The following is a 17,049-nucleotide window of genomic DNA, read 5'->3' as shown; positions in this document are numbered from 1 at the left end:
AGAACGGAAGAAAACTTCCACATCTGAACGCCGCCGGCACAGCCACGCGCTTCAGGCGGACCGCTCGCGGCCCCAGCCCCCAAAGGCAAAGGGTCGCTCGCGCCACCGGAAACGCCAGCGAAAAGGAGCGGCCACGTCCGGAAGCCGCTCCGGAACGTGTTGCCAGACCCGGTGAAGTTCCGCGGGAAGGATTTGGGCGTGGGACCGCTTCCTTCTCCCGGTTTGGGGCGGGGGGGCGGGGAAAGGAAATCGCCGGAGGAGCGGCGTCCTGCCTGGGCTGGCGGCTGGCGGCGCTGGGGGCCGGGGCGCGCGGAGGGCGGCGGCGGCGGCGGCGGCGGCGGCGGCGGCGGGAGGGGCTGAGGCGGCGGAGCCGGTGAGCGAAGGGCGTTGGAGCCGGGCGCGGCGCGGCGCACGCCGGCTCGCCCTGTGCAAGCCTGCGGGCTGCCCGCTGCCCAGCTGCCCGAGCGGGTCTGGGAAGTGCTTTGTGGGTCGCCTGTCAGTCGGCGCACGGAAGGGGCTCTGAGGGCACCGGGGTCTCCCAAGTCGGCTGGGGGACAGCCCCGCCCCGAAGCCGCCAGAGGCTGCAGGTTGCCCCTTCCCGGAGCGGCTGCGGCTCGCACTCTGACAGCTGCCCCAGGCTGTGTGTGGAATTGGGGGTTGGGGGGAGTAAGACTCCCCTTATCCCCCCCCCCCGCCTCCCGCCACAGCTGAAGCCTCAGAACATGGCGGGATCGTGGGTGGTTGAACGGTATTTCGTGGGCTGAGGGAAGGGCTCGTGAGGCGTGTTCTAAGGAGCCACACTTCCCCGGCTCTGTTCACGCCTCCCCAGCTTTCAAGACAGATTTCTCCCCCTTCTCCTCACGTCACTTCGGGACAGTTTGACACCCTGCCGATCAGTTGTTTCAAAGCCTGCTTCCCTCCCCGATTAGTAATGCTGAGGGTATTAAGTGATTGCCCGGTAATTATTCTTGATGGCCAAGGCGCCTAGGCTCGAGCCTGTGATCGTAGCTGACATCTATGGATGGTAGTTCTAAGCCCGCCTGGGCAGCTCTCTCTTGGGAGATTCCTATCTGCAACTAGCTACTTATATTTAGCGCACTTACCCTCTGCTTCACACGTAAAGTGTAGACATCCCTAGCCAGAGATAGTCATCTTAAAGGCACCAGATTCCGTTACGGTCGTGAATCTCCAAAAGGCCCGTGGCATACTGGAATATAAAATTCTTGATTACTGACGAAATGAGTGAAAAGACTGCAGACGCTCTTATCAGAAATAGCTTTTATTAAGTTGCTGCTTTTCTGTTTTAGGTGTGGCTGTAAAGTGTGGTGCAAGGTACTTTTCGTGGTGCATGGAAGGAAAGCCAATGCGCAGGTAGGCATTTAGAAAGAAAACCATTGGTTTCTCTGGTTGAAATTCACTTAACTCAATACTTCATTTAAATTTTTTTTAAAAAAAGGATTCTCACATCTTACTAAATTCTGCTTGGAACTAATGATTCTTATTCTAAAATACATCAAAGGTATTATCAGAAATCAGGAGCATTTAACACACTAAAATGTAGATTTAAGTTAGATTTCTGAGTGTTTTGTGTGATTCATTATTAATGCCCCAATTTTTCTTCTTGTGTAGTATTGTGTGATAAGGGTACTATGATACTATGTGAATTTATTATAATGTTAATTCCATACAGAACACAAGAGTATTCTGTTTCCAGATAAGAATGATACTCATTTATAATAACACTGTACTAATACCTAATTATAGTTTTAGTTATTTCACTGGTGTTCAATAATATATTTGTTCTTTTCATTAAAATAGCTGCATTGCAGAGGAAGATTCAGGATGATAAAGACATAGAAAAATAGAAGTGTGTGAGAACATATAGACAATTACATGTCCTAATTACTCTAGAATTTAGTAATGCTTCTCAATCTGTGCTAACAAATGAGAGTAGAATCTTATTTAAACAATCAGACAACTTCTGGTTCTTTATTGTTTAAACTCATTTTATAGTTATTGAACTCTAATCACTTGTTCTTGTCCAATGTTAAACAACTCTTAGAGACATTTAAGAGAAGAAATATTTATGGTTCAAAGTAGCAGGAAGGGCTTGGTGTAGTGGCATACACCTGTAATTTCCCAGCACTCAGAAGGATGGAGAATTATATGCTAGCCTGAACTACATAGTTGAGACCCTGGTTTTGGAGCAACAGTCACAAAACATACATCCTTTTCCACATCTATAATTGATATATCTGTTGACCTTGAGCTGTTTATCTTCTCTATACTCCAGTTTACTTGTCTGGTATATCTGACCAGGGTATTGGAATTTAATGAATGTTTTCAAATGCTTTGAGATGTTCAAATGGAAAGATTTTGTGAAGATGACAGATTCTACTATCTTATTTGTATCTTACTCTGTAGAGGGAATAATATTAGACTGTAAAGTACTTGAAGAAATTAACAACATAAACATTAAATGTTTCATCATTTCTAACAATGATTGCAGAAGCCACTGAGTGCTTTTCATCGCCAGCTGCTTTTCATATTCAGATGCGATAAATGCCATATCTTATGTAATTGCTAAAATAAGAGCTTACTTTCTAAGGAAAAGGTAGCATGTAGGAATCTTTTTGGTTTATTAGTAGTTTCCATATAAAGTATTCACTTAATCACTCAGACCTGGTTATTTTTGCTCTATTACATAATGGTGTCCATTATTCAAAATCATGTTGGATAATTCTAGTGCTATTAATTCTTAAGTTACATTTCTTCATCGCTTTATTACTTCACAAGGGGCTAACCTACACTTTACTAGTCTGACTTTCATCTGCTATGTACGTTAAGTTATAGTAACACTTCCCTACCCTTCCTCATTGAGCTGTTCATTTTTGATGCTATAATCTAGAAGACAGTCTCCGTAAAATATTGTTGGGTTAATATTGAAGAAGTTTTGAATGAGAAATAACTCTTTATATTAAGATTATTTGAATAGATACTAATTCTCCATACTAGATTGTAACCTCTTCTATGTCTCATATGTCTTTAAGTATTTGTACTCCAAACACCTACTTTTTTTCTGACCCCTCCCCCCAAAAAAAATCTAGAGAAAAGATTGAAAATCTTTGCGAAAGTTATTTTTACACTCGTGTTCATTAAAAAGTCTTTTTAATTGTATATATTTATGAGTTAGAATGTGATCATTCAGTACCGTTATTATAGCCATTAACTAAAACAGTATGTAAATTCCTCATGAAAACTAAAAATAGAACTGCTGTGTGGTCCAGCTATGCCATTATTGGGTATATATCTAAAGGAAATAAAATTAGTAGATCAGAGTGATACCTGATCAGCACTAGTCACAATAGCCAAGATATAGAATCAACCACAGTATCCATATATGGTGAATGGATAAAGAAAAACATGAAAAAAGAATGCACACACAAAGGAATATTATTCAGCCATAAAATAGAATATCATTTTGCTGTCACTTGCAGCAATCCAGACGAAACTAGAGTATATTAAGTGAAATAATCCAGGCATAGATGACAGATATTACATATCATCACTCAAACGTGGAAGCTAAAAAAAATCATTTCATACGAGAAAAGAACAGAGGCCATGCCTGGTGGCTCACACTTGCCATTGTAGCTACTCCAGAGGTAGAGGAGATTGGAAGGAACCCTGTTCAAGGCCCGTCCATGGAGGTTGGAGGTGTGGCTCAGTTGTTAGATCACTAGCCAGAAAGAAAAAGTGTCAGATTCTGAATTTGATTCTTGGTCTAGGAAGGGAGGGAAGGAGGAACAGAAGGAAGAGTCGGGGCGCTGGTGGCTCACGCCTGTAATCCTAGCCACTCAGGAGGCTGAGATCTGAGAATCACAGTTCAAAGCCAGCTGTGAGACTCTTATCTCCAATAAACCACTAGAAAACCGGAAGTGGCCCTGTGGCTCTAACTGTAGAGCGCTCACCTTAAGCTGAAGAGTACAAGGACAATGCCTAAGCTCAGAGTTCAAGCCCTATACGACCAACAACAAAAGAAAAGGAACACAGGAGGAAGGAAGGGCGGAAGGAAGGAAAGGGAGGGAGGGAGGGAAAGATAGGAGGGGAGGGGAGGGGGGGAAGGGGAAGGGGAAAGAGGGAGGGAAGGAAGACCAGCCAGCAAAAAGTTCCTGAGTCCTCATCTCAGTAATAAGGTGAGCATGAGACCTCATAGTGATATTTCTTTTTTTTTAACGAAGGTGTAAAGTGCTTGGAAGAGCTGGGGCTGGAACCCAGGACCTGCAAAGGTGCTGAGCACACATCTACCACTAAGCTACACTTCAACCTGGAATTTATTTTTATTTATTTATTTTTTTGGTCCAGTCATGGAGCCTGAACTCTGGGCCTAGGCACTGTCCCTCAGCTCTTCAGCTCAAGGCTAGCGCTCTACCACTTGAACCACAGCGCCACTTCCGGCTTTTTTTTTTTTTGCTTATGTGGTGCTGAGGAATGGAACCCAGGGCCTCATGCATGCAAGGCAAGCGCTCTACCACTGAGCCACCTTCCCAGCCCTCATAGTGACATTTCTATACGTGCACACAGTATACTTTGAATCCCTGGGTATATTTTCAACTTTTCTAAAAAGTATAAAAATCACTACATGATTGTGTACAATATAAAATCTGTAACATAGGGGCTGGGAAGGTAGCTCAGCGGTAGAGTGCTTGCCTTGCATGCATGAGGCTCTGGGTTCGATTCCTCAGCACCACATAAAGCAGAAAAAACAGGAAGTGGCACTATGGCTCCAGTGATAGAATGCTAGCATTGAGCTGAAGAGCTGAGGGACAGCGCCCAGGCCCAGAGTTCAGGCCCCACGACCGACAAAAAATAAAATAGAAATATCACTATGAGCTGGAATGTGACAGTGGTAGAGTGCTTGCCTAGCATGCATGAAACCCTGGGTTTGATTCCTCAGTACTACATAAACAGAAAAAGCTGAAAGTGGTGCTGTGGCTCGAGTGGTAGAGTGCTAGCTTTGAGTAAAATAAGCTCAGGGACTGTGCACAGGCCCTGAATTCAAGCCCCAGGACTGACAAAAAAGAAAAAAAATCACTACGAAACCCCTTCGTGCTACAAATACATGTTAAATTACAATAAAAGTTAACTAGTGAAACTGAGAAATGAACATCAGCTGTTTTTGGAATAGTAAATACAAGATTTAAGTTAAATCAGGCTTGTGAATTAAAATTCATAGTCTACTCTGTGGACAGAGAATTATTTTTAAATGCTTTTTATAAAATTTTATTAATATTGCAAGAGCTATAGCACAAGACAGTGTGATACTTTGTAAAAGAAGATCCTTTTATGGGATTGTGTAATGAAAGTGGTCTGCTTTGGAAATAATAACATGCAACTTTTAAGAGACTTTGAGAAAGCTTATGACACATAAGTTCTTAGAAAAGGAATTTCTTCTTTACATAATTGCAGATTTTCTAGACTCTTGACCTATAAGCACTTTTATGTAGAAAAGGATTTATAGTAATATTGCTACCTTCTCTCCTGCTCATTTATTGTAGGTGTACCAACATTCGACCAGGAGAGACTGGAATGGATGTAACAAGCCGCTGCACCCTTGGAGACCCCAACAAACTGCCAGAAGGGGTTCCCCAACCTGCCCGCATGCCCTATATTTCAGACAAGCACCCTCGGCAAACCTTGGAAGTGATTAACCTTCTGAGAAAGCATCGGGAGCTGTGTGATGTGGTGTTGGTGGTGGGTGCTAAGAAGATCTATGCCCATCGAGTCATCCTGTCGGCCTGTAGTCCCTACTTCCGAGCTATGTTTACCGGAGAGCTGGCAGAAAGCCGGCAGACAGAGGTAGTAATCCGAGACATAGATGAGAGAGCTATGGAACTACTGATTGACTTTGCATATACTTCCCAGATAACTGTAGAAGAAGGCAATGTTCAGACCCTTTTACCAGCTGCTTGCCTCCTCCAGCTGGCAGAAATACAGGAAGCCTGTTGTGAATTTCTGAAGAGACAATTAGATCCTTCTAACTGCCTGGGCATTCGGGCTTTTGCTGACACACATTCTTGCCGTGAATTACTAAGGATAGCAGATAAGTTCACTCAGCACAACTTTCAAGAGGTGAGTTGTACTTTGTGGTTTCAGTGCAGTCAAACCTATTTGTCAGACGGGCAATGTGGATTGAGATTCTGCAGACAGACACCTGTCTGGGCATTTGTTGCTGATTCTAACTCATAATATCAAAGCATTAAGTCGCTATAAATTCTTTTTTTTTTTTGGGGTCCGGTCGTGGGGCCTGAACTCTGGGCCTGGGCGCTGTCCCTCAGCTCTTCAGCTCAAGGCTAGCTCTCTACCACTTGAGCCACAGTTGCTATAAATTCTAAACCTGGTTTTTATGTTAAAGGTCAGTTTTGTATTCTGCTAGCAAAAGTTATTTCCCTTGAGCCATAGTCCTAAAAGGGTATTTATAATCCAAGAAAATGATTTATTAATTTTATTAGAGGATCTGGACTTGTTAGGATACCTGGTAGTAGTCAGCTGTGAGTTACGATGGATGTGAGCAAATAGTTCCTATCAATCATCTATTACTGGTTGCAATGTTCAATTCCCACCATACAGAATTAACAAAACTATGTATGCAGTTAAGCTTTGACTCTGTAATCCATTTCTAGAAATTTATCCTGAAAATAATGTCTAACAATACTGAAATGTTCATATAGTAGGCCACGAATCATGGCATTATTTTTATGGCAAAATATTAAAAATGACCTAAATGTTCAAATAAACTGGAACATCTGCACAATGCACCTATGAAGAAAGAAGGAAGACTTCCGAACTAAGGGAATTAATTCCAGACTACACCAAGTTAATAGACAAAGTACAACAGAATTAAGCCGGGCCCTAATGGCACACACCTGTAAATCCTAGCTACTCAGCAGGCTGAGTTCTGAAGATTATGGTTCAGAACTAGGTCAGGCAGGAAAGTTTGAGACTCTTATCTTCAATTAAACACCAAAAAGCCAGAAATAGAGTTGTCACTCAAGTGGGAGAGCAGTAGCCTTGAGCAAGTAAAGCTCGGGGAGATGACCCAGGCCCTGAGTTCAATTCCCCTCCCCCCCAAAAAAAGTACAACAGAATTGTTCCTCATGCTACCTTTTGTGTAGGAAAGAAATGGAAATAAGATTGGAAATAAGAGTGGAAAAAAAGCTCATGTGGTCAAGGCTTTGTCCCCAGTGCAGCAGTATTTCAAGGTGGGGCTTTTGTGAAGGCTCTGACTTAATGAACTACTCCACTAATGGATTTATAACTTAATGGATATTGGGAGGCATGGAAACTTGAGGAGGGTAGGCTCCAGCTGGGGGAAATAGGTGATGAGGAGTGCCTTTGAAGAGTCTGATCACCTTCCCCACCTTTCTGGCTGTCACGAGGAGTAGCAGCTTTCCTGTTGTGTATGTCTGCCATGATGTTCCACCTCGACATAGGTCCATAGCATTGCAGCCAAGCAGCCGTGGAATAGAGCATGTGAAATCACAGGCAGAAATCAGCCTTTCTTCTTTAACGTTTATCTCAGTTGTATTGTCACAGCTATGAAAAACTAACACAGTGGCTTTCTCTATAACTTGGGGAATTCTTTAAAATTCTCTTTCAAAATCCAAATGCAGGAAAAGGAAAGACTGACATGTTTGACACTCTTTTGAGGTGTCAAAAAAAGACTAAAAACCTAATAGAATAATGGGGAAAATGCATTAAACCATAATCAACAAGATATACAAAAGACATTCAACTTTAGATATTTTCTTTCTTCCTTGCTTGCTTGCTTCTTGTTGTTGTTGGTCATGAGGCTTGAACTTGGGGCCTGGGCACTGTCCCTGGCCCTTTCACTCAAGACTAGTGCTCTACCACTTTGAGCCACAGCACCACTTCCAGTTTTCTAAGAGATAAGAGTCTCATGGACTTTCCTGCCTGGCTGGCTTTGAACTGGAATCCTCAGATCTCAGCCTCCTGAGTAGCTAGGATTATAGGTATGAGCCACCAATGCCTGCCAGGTTTTTTTTGTTTTTTGGTCTGTTGTGGGGCTTGAACTCTGGGCCTGGGTGCTGTCCTTGAGCTCTTTAGGGACTACCACTGGAGCCACAGCGTCACTTCCGGTTTTCTGGTGGTTAATTGGAGATAAGAGTCTCAAGGATGTGCCTGCCTGGGCTGGCTTTGAACCTCGATCCTCAGATCTCAGCCTCCTGAATGAGCCACTGGTGCCCGGTGCTTTTTTTAAGTCAGGGTTCTATGTAGAACCAGGCTGGCCTGGAACTTGTTATCATCCTGTTCTCAAACAAAAAAGTACTGGGATTATATGTATAGCTACCATGTCTGACCTAACTTTATTTTTATTTTATTTTTCCATTTATTCTTTCATGTTGTTAAAAATAATTTTCTATGTCCCTGGCTCTCTGAATAATTAGCAGTATAGATTCATAGACTATTTAGTAGATTATAGTACTGTGTTATCATTTATTATTCGATGCTTTGTAGATTCTAATTTATCTTTCCTGGATTTCCTTTTGCAAAATTAAGAGGGATTACTGGCATGATCCACCACGCCTGACCTTCACCATAATATCTTCTAATTGGTTAATCGATAGGAAAGTTACTGAGATTTTTTTTGAGATACTTTTATCATTGAGTCTAGACTTTTCTTGGCATTCTGTCAGATCAGATACATACCAGTAGTTTTATTTATTTTACAATCCGTGACTCAATTCTTTTCTCTAATTGCTTGAGCTAATACTACTAATAAAATGTTATATAGTAATGGAATTAATGAATCTAATTCCTTTGTTTTCAACATGAATAAGATTGTCTCTAATGTTTACCTATTGAGTAATATACTGGCTATAGGAGAGGGGTAAATATTTTTTTTTAAGGAAGAATCAATGCCTAACAACCCTTATTTCCTGGGTACTTTTCCTTTTTTTTTTTTTTATTAGCAATAGTGTTGAATTTTCTTTTTCTTTTATTGGGTCCGGTCGTGGGGCCTGAACTCTGGGCCTGGCTCTTCAGCTCAAGGCTAGCTCTCTACCACTTGAGACACAGCACCACTTCCGGCTTTTTTTTTCCTTTTTTTGCTTATGTGGTGCTGGGGAATCGAACCCAGGACCTCAGGCATGCAAGGAAAGCGCTCTACCACTGAGCCACCTTCCCAGCCCTAGTGTTGAATTTTTGTCAAAAGCTTTTTCAAAAGCCAGGAAATGTAGTGTAAGCCTGTAAAACCTATACTCAGGAGACTAAGGCAGGAGAACCCCAAGTTCAAGTCCAGTCTAGCCTACATTGTGAGAAAACAAAGAAAGGCTTTTTCAGTATTTATGGAAGTGATCATGAATTTTCTTCTTGAATCTGTAAATTATATTCTGTGAATTACAGAATGGGACCTTTGAATAGTTGGGAAACAGCTATTGATGCTAATGGAATCTTTAAAAATCTATTTATAATACCTAATACTTTATCCTTACACTGATATCTGTAAGTATATTAATCTCTAATTTCCTTGAGCTAACTTTATCAAGTTATCTTCTTTCCTGAGGAAGTTGTACTTCATGAAGAGGAGTTGTTTTCCCTTACTTTCCATATTGTGAAATCATTTATGCAATATTAGGACCATATGACTCCTAATAGTTTAGTAGAATTTTCCTATGAAACAGTCTATCTAGACTCAATTTATTTTGTGTGTGTATAAATTATCTGTATAGACAGAAAAATCACCTTTAAGTTTTTGTACAATGGTTATTTGGTAACTCACCCTGGATTTTTGTTAAGTTTTGGAAGGTTTTTGTTTTGTTACTGGAGGGGAGAGGGTTGAGTTAGCGTCTGACTGTGGACCAAGCTAGCCTTGAACTCATGGTCCTAGTGCCTCCCAAACTGAGTTACAGAAATGTACCACCATGCCTATCTGTCCCTGGATGTTTTGTATATGTGTACTTTCAGAGTTTCTGTCCTCAGTTGAAAAACTACTAGTGATCTATTTTGTTAATATTTTTCAAACAGTCGGGGTTTGGGGGTGGGGGGTGGGGTGGGAGGTTGGTCTCAGGGCTTGAACTGAGGGCCTGGGCACGGACCCTGAACTCTTTTGCTCAAGACTGAAATCACTTTGAGCCACAGCACCACTTCCAGATTTCTGGTGGCTAATTGGAGATGGGAGCCTTACAGACTTTCCTGCCTGAGCTGGGCTAGCTTTGAACTGAGATCCTCAGATCTCAGACTCCTGGGTAGCTAGGATTACAGGTGTGAGCCACCAACGACTGGCTAAGTCAGGATTTTAACTTATTAGTTCAGTCTACTTCTTTATTTCCGTTACATTCTGGCTTTACCTTGTTTCCTTTCTTTGTGCTCTATTTTAGCTTACTGTGTTTTTTATTTTATCCCCTTGCTATTTGAGTGATAGAATGGATGCCTAGAATGTTCTCCAGGTCCTGGATTCAATTCCCAGTATGAAGAGGGAAGGCTGAGGGTGGGAAGGGAGAGAAGGGAAAAGAGAGGGAAGAGAAAAGAAGTAGAGGGGACCAGGTATATGACTCGTGTAGAGCCCTAAATTCAAACCTCAGTACTGCTGAAAGGAAAACACAAGCACCCATGGGGAATTTTATCAAGCACTTAAAGAAGTTTTCTGTCTCAGAAAAAGGAGGGCATTGCCAATTCATTTTATAAGGACAAAATTACCACAAACGTGAAAAGAAAATTGGAGATCCAAAGTAGAAAAGTAGAAAGACCATTACTAAGTGGGACTTCTACCTTGCTTGATTGATAGAATCCTTACTTCATAGTCTGTATCTCACTCAAAGTAACCTAACTTCTTCAGCTGACTTATAGTTAATTTCCTTTCACTATTTCAAATATCAAATCCACACTCCAAAAGTAAAGATTTGCCATCATTGACGATTTTCAAAATTATATGTCAAATGACCCCCACATTGGTTTGGTTTGATTTGGATTGGCAACCATACCACAGAGAAAGTAAAATACAACCATTCTGATTACGCCAGGTGCTAGTGGCTTACACCTGTAATCTTAGCTAATAAGAAGGTTAAGATCTGAGGATCATGGTTCAAAGTCAACCCCAGGCAGTCATGAGACTTTTATCTCCAATAAACTGTTTTCAAAAAAAGCTCAGGGACAGTGTCCAGGCCCCGACTTTCAACCCATGACTAGAGCTCATTCATTCTCTCTCTCTCTCTCTCTCTCTCTCCCACACTCTGTCTCTCTCTCTCTCTCTCTCTCTCTCTCTCTCTCTCTCACACACACACACACACACACACACACACAAACAATTTCTGAATTATCTAGTTCCCTATTTAATTTCCTGAACCCTACAAAGTCTTTCATTCAAATAATTACAGTACTGGTGCCATAAAATGTAGTATTTAACCTAATGACCCTTGTGTTTTCTACTTTGAGAACTACATTTTTTTTCAATGTATTTGAGGAAGATATTCTTTTTTTTTTGGTCAGTCATGGGGCTTGAACTCTGGGCCTGGGCACTGTCCCTCAGCTCTTCAGCTCAAGGTGAGCACTCTATCACTTGAGCCACAGCGTGCCACTTCCAATTTTCTGGTGGTTTAAAAGTCTCAGGGACTTTTCCTGCCTGCGCTGGCTTTGAACTGTGATCTTCAGATCTCAGCCTCCTGAGTAGCTAGGATTGCAAGCATGAGCCACCAGTGCCCTGCAGAAGAAGATATTCTTCATTACATATTTAAGTAAATGTTGTGGCCTATGTCATATCCCACTAAATAAAATATTCTGCTTTTTCAATGGACATGAAAATAACTCTGTCCCAGAAAGAATCTATCAGCTACATTAGAAATAACACAGTAGGAATTTGAACTCTTCACTATACCCTACCCTGTGCAAATGGATATCACATGGAACGCAGTCCCCTGAGTGATAGAAGAAACCAGCTCTGCCTTGTACCCACTCCCTCTTACACTACATGCTGACTTATAAGATCTTGGAATTCATGCCAGACCTGTACAACAAGGTAATATCGTTGCCATTTCATCTCCATTCTTATGGTTCTGCAGGCTTGAAAAAAAGATGAATTTTGAGTATATTTGTACTTTTTCACTAATTATCCTCTGGATGACAACTAATTATCCTCTGGAAGCATTTTTGACTTTTAATATGCCTCTTATATTTCTGAAGTTTTAATTTGGTATGGTTATCTGGCTTATTTGGAATATGAGTTTTAATTTTGATCTTAATTTTTAAGGAAAAAAATGGTATTTTTCCTAAATTGCCTAAATCATAAGTGATAATTTTAGTTGTGTCCTATGTACTAACCCCTGTTTTCTTTTTAAACTCTTCTTTTCCTTTAGTATTGTTTGAACTTTACCTCCATTGTGGACAGGGTTTTGCCCTAAAATCCTGAGACAATAAAGTAAATGTATCATGGGCTTTTTTTTTTTTAATTCTTACCTAACTTTGAACAGGTGATGGAGAGTGAAGAGTTCATGTTACTCCCAGCCAATCAACTCATTGATATTATATCCAGTGATGAGCTCAATGTTCGCAGTGAAGAACAAGTGTTCAATGCAGTGATGGCCTGGGTCAAATACAGTATTCAAGAAAGACGTCCACAGTTACCCCAGGTAATAATAGAAAGAACACTCCCAGAACTGCTTTGTATAGAAATAACAAAATGCACTTTACTTGCAGAAATGAAACAAGCATCACTCTCTTACATTATGTAACTCATCTAGAGTCATATAAACAAAGTTGTGTAAGAAAGCCTACTATATCCAAATATTAGAGAAGTAAGCATTTAAAGCATTTGGGCTGGTTTTTATTGTGAACTTCTACTATTTTTGTTTTGTTTTATTGATTAGTTCATTGATTGATTGAAGAGTGTCTATTTAGCCCTGAAATTCACTGGTCAGACTGGCCTCCTACTTAGCCAGCTAAATTTATAGGTGTGCACCACCATACCTAGCTCTTCATTGTGAACTTTTTGTTCCTTTTGAGTTAGTTCTACATTTGATCTGTAACCCAGTCAAAACCTGAATCATATAAAGTCACAGGGAAATCAAGAATTCTGCTCTCTATAGTTTAGAAACCATACTACACTTTGATCAGTAAAGAAATAAATTGGGAGCTGGGCACTGGTGGCTCATGCCTGTAATCCTAGCTACTCAGGAGGCTGAGATCTGAGGATCGCAGTTCAAAGCCAGCCCAGGCAAGAAAGTCCGTGATCCTCTTATCTCCAATAAACCGCTCAAAGCCGGAAGTAGCACTGTGGTTCAAGTGGTAGCCTTGAGCTGAAGAGCTGAAGGATAGCAAGCACCCAGGCCCAGAGTTCAAGGCCCATGACCGACAAAAAAGAGGAGGAGGAAGAGGAGGAGGAAGAGAAGGAGGAATAGAAAAAAACGAAGAAAGAGAAAGAAAAGAAAGAAAGAAAGGAAGGAAAGAAAGAGAGAGAGAGAAAGAAAGAGAGAGGGAGGGAGGGAAGGAGGGAGGAAGGGAAGGAAGGAAGGAAGAAAAAAAGAGAGAGGGAGGGAGGGAAGGAAGGAGGAAGGAAAGGAAGGAAGGAAGAGAAAGAAATTGGGGGCTGGGAATGTGGCTTAGTGGTAGAGTGCTTGCCTAGTATGCATGAAGCCCTGGGTTCGATTCCTCAGCACCATACAAAAAGGAAAAGCCAGAAGTGGCTGTGTGGCTCAAGTGGTAGAATGATAGCCTTGAGCAAAAGAAGCTCAGGGACAGTGCTCAGGACTTGAGTTCAAGCCCCACAACTGGCAAAAAAAAAAAAAAAAAGGAAGGGAAGGAAGGGAGGGAGGAAAAGAAAAATTTGGTCATGAGTGGTCTCTGAGTGAAATGTCTAAGGCTCATTTTTATTTTTTTCATTATATTGCCTAAGCTAGTCTTGAATTTAGGATCCTCCTGAGTAACCTTCCAAGTACTGGTATTACTGGCATGTACTACCTGGCTTAAGACTCATTCTTGTTATGACTACAGTAGTCCTCTCCTAATCCACAGGGTGTATGTGCCAAGATATTTGGCAGTGCCCGGAAACCTTCAGATTTTAGATACATATTATACATACCTACCTGTGGTAACTTTAACTTACAAATTAGGCACACTATGAGATTAACAACAATAATAATGATAAATCACAATGATTTGTGGCAGTAGGTTATAGTAAAAGTTATGCAAAACTTATAAATTATTATTTTAATTTTTCATAGTATTTTTGTCAGTCATGGGGCTTGAAAGAACTCTGGGCCTGAACACTATCCCTCAGCTCTTCAGCTGAAGGCGAGTGCTCTACCACTTGAGCCACAGCACCACTTCCAGTTTTCTGAGTGCTTTATTGGAAATAAGAGTCTCTTGGACTTTCCTCCCCAGGCTGGCTTTGAACCTCGATCTTCACAGCTCGGCCTCCTATGTAGCTAGGATTACAAGCGTAAGCACCCGACACCCGGCTCATAGTATTTTTTGATCAAAGTTAACTTCCAGTAAATGAAACCACAAAAAGTAAAATTGCAAGTAACGAGGAGTACTGTATTCTTTAACAGGTTAACAGAGTATTCTTCTGGGTTGTTAATTTGAGTTTAGTTAAGAAAGAGTTTATAGCCAGGCACAGGTGGCTTACGCCTGGAGGCTGAGACCTGAGGTTCAAAGCTAGCCTGGGCAGAAAAGTCCCTGGGAGACTGTTATCTCCAATTAGCCACCAAAAAACCTGAAGTAGTGCTGTGGCTCCAAGTGATGGAGCGCTAGCCTTGAGCAAAAGAGTTTGGAGACAGCGCCCAAGCCCTGAGTTCAAGTCCCATGATCGGAAAAGAAAAAAAAAAGTTGGTAACATTTCTGAAAGCTCAGAATAGCATTCTAAAGGACACTGACATGATTCAATTTTTGAATTCTATATTACTGAATTTGTGATTAGAATAAACAATTTGCTTTCAGTATTTGTATTTTCCATTCTTACTTAATTATGTGTCATGTCCAGTTAGATCCCCAAATACTTAGAAACATAGTATGGGAGCACAAGTCATGCATTCTCTTAACTCTCCTGTGGATGGAACTCTGTCTTTAATAACGCTTATTATCTCCTAGGTGCTGCAGCATGTTCGTTTGCCTTTGCTTAGTCCCAAGTTCCTGGTGGGCACAGTAGGCTCAGATCCCCTCATTAAAAGTGATGAGGAATGCAGGTATGAGTGTCCTTGAAAGAAAAATCAATAAGCATTCCTGTTTTAGTCTTTTTATTGATACTCTATCTAAAATACTGTATTTCTTAGGGCTGAAATCAGACAGTATTTAACAGGTTTTTTTTCTGGGCTAGGGTCAAGAGGAAGAGAAAGAAGTAAGGACTGAATTTCCAGTATTCCGTTCCATTAGTTTTTATGTGTGGTGATTATTGATGTTGAGTGGTAATAAAGAGGTAGATTTCAGGGGCTGGGAAGGTGGCTCAGTGGTAGAGCGTTTGCCTTGCATGCATGAGGCTCTGGGTTCGATTCCTCAGCACCATATAAGCAAAAAGAAAAAAAGCTGGAAGTGGTGCTGTGGCTCAAGTGGTAGAGCGCTAGCCTTGAGCTGAAGAGCTGAGGGACAGCGCCCAGGCCCAGAGTTCAGGCCCCATGAGTGGATCAAAAAAAAAAAAAAATTAAAAAGAGGTAGATTTCAGCCGGGCACGGGTGGCTCATGCCTCTAATCCTTGCTACTCAGGAGGCTAAGATCTGAGAATAGTTCAAAGCCATCCCAGGCTGGAAAGTCCATGAGACTCTTATCTCCAATAAACTACTCAGAAAATGGGAAGTGGTGCTGTGGCTCAAGCAGTAGAGTGCTCACCTTGAGCTGAAGAGCTGAGGGACAGTGTTCAGGCCCAGAGTTCAGACCCCATGACTGACAAAAAAAAAAAGGTAGATTTCTAAGACTTTAATGCAAGCTTCAATTTGAAGAGGCAACTGTCTGGGTTTTTTTGTTTGGTTGTTTTCCCCCTTGAGGTAAGTTAACAATGCTATTCACTGTGTGTCAGTGAGAACTTTTTTTTTTCATCACATATGTCTAGCAAGGACCAGCTTTGCTTTCAAAGACACAGTGAAGCATCTTCCAGTTCTGAGAGACGGCTCACTAACCACTCAGGAAGCTGAGACACTGAGGATTGTGGTTTCAAGCCAGCCCAGGCAAAAAAGTTCTCAAGACCCTATCTCCAATTAACCAAAACAATGATGAGCCGGAGGTGTGGCTTAAGTAAAGCAAGCTGAATAAGTTGTTCAAGCACAAGGCCCCTGAATTCAAGTCCTGACCAAAAAATTACTGTCTCTACATTATACAAAAATATGATAGATTAGTTTTCCAGCTCAAGCCCAAGATAGGCAAAAAAAATTAAATGGAGAAACAAAGTAGTAAATAATGAAAAATATAAAGGAACTTCAACTTCATTTTAAACATTCATTTCTTTCAAAATTGAACAAAAATATGAGAAACAATATCATTAGATAATTTTGAGAATCTCTATGTGAGATTATGAGATTAGTTATGTTAATCACTGTTTTTCTATATGTTTGAAACATTTCATTACTGACAGTGTTATTTAGACATTTAGAATAAGTGCAGAATTTCTTTTCCACAGAGATTTGGTAGATGAGGCTAAAAACTACCTCCTATTGCCTCAAGAACGACCACTAATGCAAGGACCCCGGACGAGACCCCGGAAACCTATCCGATGTGGAGAAGTACTCTTTGCAGGTTTGAGTCTCAATGTATTAGGAATAAGCCATATTTTCTGCATGCTTTCAAAATCATTTGGATAATTTTGTTATCTACCATCATAAAAAATACATCATAAGTCAAAATATGTACCTTGACAAGCATTAATTCATCAGTGGTATTATCTAAGGGAATGCTCTACTTTTATATACATTTAAAAATATCATACACCACAATAAAAAAATTAAATAAATAAAAAATAAAAATATCCTACAGTACTTTGTGGAAAAAATCATATACATTAATTTATATAACAATGTGCTAGTCACTTCATAATTACATGAAGTACCCAGAAGA

The 17,049-nt window shown here is 41.0% G+C and overlaps 1 protein-coding gene across 1 annotated transcript in view; it reads left to right on the top strand.

Annotated features, from left to right (window-relative positions):
• The first annotated feature begins 362 nt into the window (after nt 1–362).
• Klhl20 (kelch like family member 20) overlaps nt 363–17,049 on the top strand; it is a 30,099-nt gene continuing 13,412 nt past the window's right edge. Inside the window, exons 1-6 of the mRNA XM_042674380.1 lie at nt 363–373; nt 1,308–1,371; nt 5,556–6,129; nt 12,483–12,641; nt 15,100–15,194; nt 16,616–16,731. Of these exons, the coding sequence (XP_042530314.1) occupies nt 1,349–1,371; nt 5,556–6,129; nt 12,483–12,641; nt 15,100–15,194; nt 16,616–16,731 (967 nt within the window). The 5' untranslated portion in view covers nt 363–373; nt 1,308–1,348. The remainder of the gene's footprint in view (nt 374–1,307; nt 1,372–5,555; nt 6,130–12,482; nt 12,642–15,099; nt 15,195–16,615; nt 16,732–17,049) is intronic.

This window comes from Dipodomys spectabilis, unplaced genomic scaffold (assembly GCF_019054845.1).
Source record: "Dipodomys spectabilis isolate Male_0828 unplaced genomic scaffold, ASM1905484v1 ptg000019l, whole genome shotgun sequence".
NCBI classification, from domain to species: domain Eukaryota; kingdom Metazoa; phylum Chordata; class Mammalia; order Rodentia; family Heteromyidae; genus Dipodomys; species Dipodomys spectabilis.
Note: the sequence above shows the minus strand (reverse complement) of the source record. Positions and strands in the feature narration are given on the sequence as shown.